The sequence below is a fragment of the Mya arenaria genome, chromosome 4 (genome assembly GCF_026914265.1).
Source record: "Mya arenaria isolate MELC-2E11 chromosome 4, ASM2691426v1".
NCBI classification, from domain to species: Eukaryota; Metazoa; Mollusca; class Bivalvia; order Myida; family Myidae; genus Mya; species Mya arenaria.
Window position 1 is genome coordinate 55202480 of NC_069125.1, and position 6318 is coordinate 55208797.

A 6318-nucleotide genomic window follows, 5' to 3' on the forward strand; every position below is an offset into this window, starting at 1 on the left:
AAGTGCTTATTTTATCAAATTTTGACAATTTAATGGCCATAATTCTGGAGTTAATATGTTTTTTTACAATTATATAGTTTGGTAGATTTGTAGCGTTAAATGGGTACACATGAATGTCAAATCTTCAAATTTCCCTTAACGCGCATTAACTTGGCTATAAAACAGACAAAATCCCGTAGTTTAAAACATACATTGCTTGCCGAATGGGTATTACCCGATGGCGAGGGTAAATAAGCTCGCCCCCCCCCCCCCCCCCCCCAGTTTAAAACATTGTTCGTCATAACGCCGTTTATCGCGTACCTCAACACGCCGATACCGGAGACCGGCTTTTATCATCGTGTCCAAGATGGATGCGCCCAGGTTATTGTTTGTAAATTTGACAGTTTTATTAATTTTGATGCATTTTGGTGTCATTTCTCTATGTCATGCTTCAGTCTCACGCACATCTTTTGAAGAAAACATGCTTACACCAACGGATGTGTTACAACTTTCAAAACAATTCTGTATTGTGACATTAGCTCGCACACACGCAGAATCAGGGTCCCCAGAACTACAGGAACTTGAGCCAGAGCAGGAGTTTCTGTTTCAAATGTTAATTGAGCTGGGTCAAGCCTATCAAACAGATAGCAATGTTGTCCTGGGGTTTATTTCTTTGGAAACATTTGTTTGGCCATCAGGAAATCATTTGAGATTTGTAGATTCTGATGTGCAGACAACTGACTTACAGGATGTAAACCTCATCATCTTTCCCAGACAGGTGCAGGACAGAACTTGCCTTTCTAACACAGGCATGAACACCAAAGAACCAAAGGCAGAACTGTATAGAGGTTTATCAAATGTAAATGTCATTGTTGAATATGTCAACACAAAATGTGGCTCCTATCAAAAAGCCAATGGAGGAATAACCATAGAAGGCTTGCATCGCAAAGAAGTCCTCAGCACACTTTATTATGTTGGACATCATGATGAAGAAGCTTTAGATATGAAGACATTACATTCCAAAAATGTTAAAACAAGCCATAATCAAAACTGTGATAAAGAAACATGTTCAATTGAACATTCTAAAGGCAACTTGTTTTCAAAAGGTTTTAGCCGTTACACGAATCAAAATGATATTTTTAAAAATGTTGATCTAGGAATGGCAAAATGTGACAGAATCAACATGCCAACAAAGGAAGAGTTCTTTCATAGCTATCTCAAATCATCAAAACCCGTTGTCATCAAAAATGCCCTTCATGAATGGCCAGCAATGAAGAAATGGACCAATGAATACTTCATGAAAAACTATGGCAACCAAAAGGTACATATAAAATTGACACCATTGGGTGAGTTTGAAGGGGTTGATTTAGCTTCAAACTTTGAAAATTATGGTCACTTTGAAATCCCTCAATATATTACAGACCAACTTCTCTTCCCAGACTTAGTTGTGGTACGACCAGCTACAAGGAATATGAAATTTTCTGAATTTCTGGAACTGGTATCAACAGTTGCAAATGGGACAAAAAAGAATTGTTCAGCGTATCTCGAATATTCATCTATATCAGACATAAAAGCGGATTTGGAGAATGACATTGTAGAGTTGCCTCTCCTTAAAGACATGCTGGCATTGAAGCATCTCAATATTTGGCTAAGTGATGGTGACACACTGGGAAAACTTCATTTTGATCCATTCGACAACTTTTTATGTCAGGTAAAACATTTTTCAGACTTGAATTCATGTTATTAATAGCTAATTATTGATAATACTATCACCAAAGCATGAAACATGTAATGAAAAGCAGACTGCCCTTTATAAATATTCTTTTTACCAGAAAAAAGGGATGTGTAGTTCCATAGGCCCATGCTATCATGGACCTACATGTATATATCCATGATTATATAAATACACTGTAGCATGGACTTACATTGTTTTTTTATAAACCATAGGCCTGTTACTGTAGTTCACCACTGTATCCAATGCCAAGTGTTAAAATATTGTTTGTTTCAGATAAGTGGCAGAAAACAAGTTATCTTATTTGAGCCGCATGACAATAGAAGACTTTATGAAGCTCACATTCCTGAAGCAGTCCTTGGTTATGATTCAGACACAAACACATTCAGGAAAGAGGCCTTAGTTGACAGCACATCTATGGTCATGTCACCAGTAGACATCACAAACCCTGACTTTGAGGTAACGGTTGGAACATGATTAATTTTAGTTCAGAGTGAAAGGTGTTGATTTTTGAACTTTTATATGTGAAATCATCATTCTTTTCGTTTTGTGTCCAGTATACTGCATAATTGAAAAAAACAACTTGAATTGATTTTTAAAACAACATCAACAATGTCAACAACCAACAACTACCACCATCACAAATAACTTCTACACCAACACCAATAATAACCACTAAAACAACAAACCTAAACATGAACAACAACAAATACTATTATTAATTATACCACTACTACATGTAGAACTACTACCAAAACTACTGCTACTACATCTTTAACTGCTACAACAACAACAATAATTAAAACAAGAACAACACAATCAAAAACGATACTACAACTACTAAACTACAACTACTGCTACTGCTGCTGGTTTCACTGGCTGCTACTGCTGCTGCTGCTGCTGCTGCTACTGTTGCTACTGCTGCTTTTACTACTGATGCTCTTGGTGCTGCTACTACTACTGCTTCTGCTGCCAATGCTACTTCTGCTGCTGCTGCTAGTTCTACTCTACCATTACTACTAATTCTACTAATGCTACTACTACAACTGCTGCAACTGCTTCTGCTTCTGCTGCTTCCACTAATTTTACCACTACAACAGTGCAGTTTTCACTGTAAGAGACTGCACATCCTTTGACCAGAAAGATGTAATGTTAATGCTGGGTGAAATTTATGCCACTGTTTTGCTTTCCATCCCCATTTAGCGGTTTCCACTTTTTGAGACTGTGCGACCTTTGAACTGCACGATAGATGAAGGAGACGTCCTGTTTATGCCTGCCTTTTGGTGGCATGAGGTCCAATCCTTCCCCAGCCAACAACAGAGACGCAACCTGGCTGTCAACTTTTGGTGAGGCTCTAGAGATATAATGTATTCACTTTTTAATTTCATTGAACTATTTTACATGTACCAGCCAACATCAGAGACTCTGGCCCTTAAGTTTCTAGTTAGATTCTAGATCTGTTTTATGATGATGACTTTGCCAGTATGCATGCCATGATGTTCTGAACTATATATATCATTTAGTCGTTAGAAATCATTTAAAAATCTTCATGGATTATTGTTACTTACGTTTGTTGTCCACAGAGTCCACAGAACTATAACATGTGACTTAATGCTGCTTGTTGATTAATAATGGGCAATTAACTTTTTAAAAATTGGGGGTTCATTGTGTACTTGATCCTTAAAATGTTCTACTTTTAAAAAATAAGACAAGCACAATTGACCAGAGAGTTTCTGTGTGATTGCAGCTTTAGTTACATGCATTTGAGGATAGTTCACTTCTAAATTTGTACAACATTTACATGTATGTGGCATATTGAAAGCAAACAGCTTTTAAAAATTTAATTCATAAAATGAATGCCTTTCTTTTCAGGTACGATCCATTTCTTGTAAAAGAGTTCCCATGCCAGGAATGCCAGTTGGACATTAACCCAAAATACAGACATCTGTTATAAATTTGCTCAATACATGGACTGTGCATTTTACTTTTTTATTGACTGATTGTTTATTAACCTTTAGTTTATTGTTCTTTTGAATGGTCTGTACCGATTCTCTTGGAATCCTGTAATAACATAAAGTGTTAAAATTTCCATTTTGTAACATTTTATGTGTTATAAAACATATTGTTTATAGTCTTTTCAGTAAAGTGTAATTTGTAACTGTAACTCATTCACAAACATTCCAGATACATGTACATGTCTGAATATAAAAGACAGATGATCTTAAGTAATGTAACCTTTTTTTATTAAAATCTACATTTTAAAAGCTATGGTATGGTTAAAATCCACCCTTGTAAATCATACAGTTAAATGTTTTTTTGAAAAAGAACCATTATGAGCTTAGAGGTAAACAATAAAATCACCATGGTAACGCATTACCGGCATAGTCCAATTGGGTTGCGTGGTAATACAGGAATCAAGTTGATTCTGCATAAAACAATTAATTGTACACTGATCAGAACATGCTTAAAAGTAAGGGTTTGTATTTCAAATTTTATTGAAATTGGTTAAAAAATGAAAAAGTTGTAGTAATACTGCGAATATTGATCGGAAATCGAAGTGAAATCCAGTTTTGGAGAAGTGAAATCCACTCATAACTCGTCTTTTTTAACAGTTATTTTTTTATTGAACATACATGTATATTGGAATATGCTTTATAAAGGATTCATATTTCAAATATTTGAAAATGTTATACATGTAGAAATATTTTGAAAAAATGTACATAAATCGTGGTGAAATCCAAATGTGGAGAAGTGAAGTCCACTAAGAACTCCGCTATGTTCCCAATTTAAAAGTGCATATGAGGTATTATTATCCCCCGCTGAATTGAAGGTTTCGGGAGGGGGATATTGTTTTGGCGTTGCCTGTCCGTCTGTCATTCCGTCCGTCCATCCGTCCGGAACCATATCTTGGAAGGCATTGATTAGAATATGTTCAAACTTGGTCAGAATGTTGCCCTTGATCAAATCTCGACCACTTGCAAAAGTGGGTCACATGGGGTCAAAAACTAGGTAACTAGGTCAAATCTTAGAAAAAAATTAGGAACAAATTAAAGGGGTAAAAATATTCATTAAACAAAATGTTTTCCTTGATGAACTCTTGGACGTATATAAAACTGGGTCACATATGATTGACCTATAGGTCACTAGGTCAAATCTTAGAAAAATCTTGTCAGGAACCATATCATGGTTATGATTGGTCAGATTATGTTTAAACTTGGTCAGGATGTAACCCTTGATGAAATATGGACCACATGTAAAAGTGGGTCACATGGGTCAAAATTTAGGTCACTAGGTTAAATCTTAGAAAAGTCTTTGGAAAAAACTAAAGGCATTATACATGGTCAAAAACTCATGGAATTATTCAAATTGTTTTCCTTGATGAACTCTTGGAGGTATATAAAACTGGGTCACATATGATCAAAAATTAGGTCACGAGGTCAAAATCTTAGAAAAAACTTGTCAGGAACCATATCATGTTTAAACTTGGTCAGGATGTACCCCTTGATGAAATATGGACCGCTTGTAAAAGTGTGTCACATGGGGTCAAAAACTAGGTCACTAGCTCAAATATTAGAAAAATCTTTGGAACACATTTGAGGCATTATGTATGGTCTAATATTCATGAAACGTGATTAGAATGTTTCCTTGATGAACTCTTTGACATGTTTAAAAGTGGGTCACATGTGATAAAAAAAATTAGAAAATTGGGTCACATATGATAAGAAATAGGTCACTAGGTCAAATTTTACAAAAAATCTTGTCCGAAACCATTTCATGGTAGTGATTGGTCGTTTATGTTCATACATTATGACTGAACACATGATAATATTTCTAAACAAACTCATATCCAACGTTCATAACGGTCCATTTCTCTGCTGCCATATTACATGTAAAAGTAGGAATATTCCAACTACTTTTCATTTTCAATCAATGAGCTTTGCCTAATCAGGCGGGGGATATCAATTCAACGAATTTGCTTGTTATTACTATGAGGTTAAATCGTCTAGTTGTGTATTCATAATTGTTTAAAAAATGAAGAAAAACAAAATCCATACACATCCAGGCCATATCACGTGGAGGGTTAATAAATAACCCGAAAAGTGTTTAGTATTACTTGTTTATGTCTTAACTTTATTTATATGGTTATTTTACATGTACATTAGTTGGTATACGTAATTATACAGTTTTTAAAATAAAAAAATATGCAAGCACAACATGATTAACCAATTTAAATCATTTGTAAGTGTGACTTTGTTTAACTTGATTTACAATAATGAGATATAATGAAAAGGTGTATCCACAACATGAATGAAAACAACAAAAATGGTATTTCGTGAGTATGTGCACTGCCACGTGTACGTGCTGGGCTTCTGTGGGTTTAGGGTCCTGTGGCAACAAAATGAAAGTACATGTATATACTTAGAATAAAAAAATATATACATATTTTGGCTTTGAAAATAACGTCATGAACATGTGTGTCATGAGGATGTGCACTTCCACCCGTGTTAGGCTTTAATAGTGATTCTCAGTTTTTGGCCGTTTTGTCTTTGGCATTGTCGTCTTGATATTTTCTTTGTTCTTCCTTGAAACGGAGTTCTAATAATTTC

The 6318-nt window shown here is 35.1% G+C and overlaps 1 protein-coding gene across 1 annotated transcript; it reads left to right on the plus strand.

Moving 5' to 3' along the window:
• The first annotated feature begins 333 nt into the window (after positions 1-333).
• On the plus strand, positions 334-6101 carry LOC128229870 (jmjC domain-containing protein D-like). The gene is made up of 4 exons (XM_052941751.1): positions 334-1690; positions 1988-2170; positions 2915-3057; positions 3584-6101. Exons 1-4 carry the CDS (start codon positions 347-349, stop codon positions 3663-3665), a joined length of 1752 nt encoding a protein of 583 aa, XP_052797711.1. The 5' UTR covers positions 334-346; the 3' UTR covers positions 3666-6101.
• The last annotated feature ends 217 nt before the right edge of the window (positions 6102-6318 follow it).

Excerpts from the sequence above, each read along its gene's own strand:
- LOC128229870 (XM_052941751.1), top strand. The coding sequence starts at position 347 with ATGGATGCGCCCAGGTTATTGTTTGTAAATTTGACAGTTTTATTAATT. Across the intron at positions 1,691-1,987 it reads TCGACAACTTTTTATGTCAG|ATAAGTGGCAGAAAACAAGT; the intron begins GTAAAACATTTT and ends TGTTTGTTTCAG. Across the intron at positions 2,171-2,914 it reads TCACAAACCCTGACTTTGAG|CGGTTTCCACTTTTTGAGAC; the intron begins GTAACGGTTGGA and ends ATCCCCATTTAG.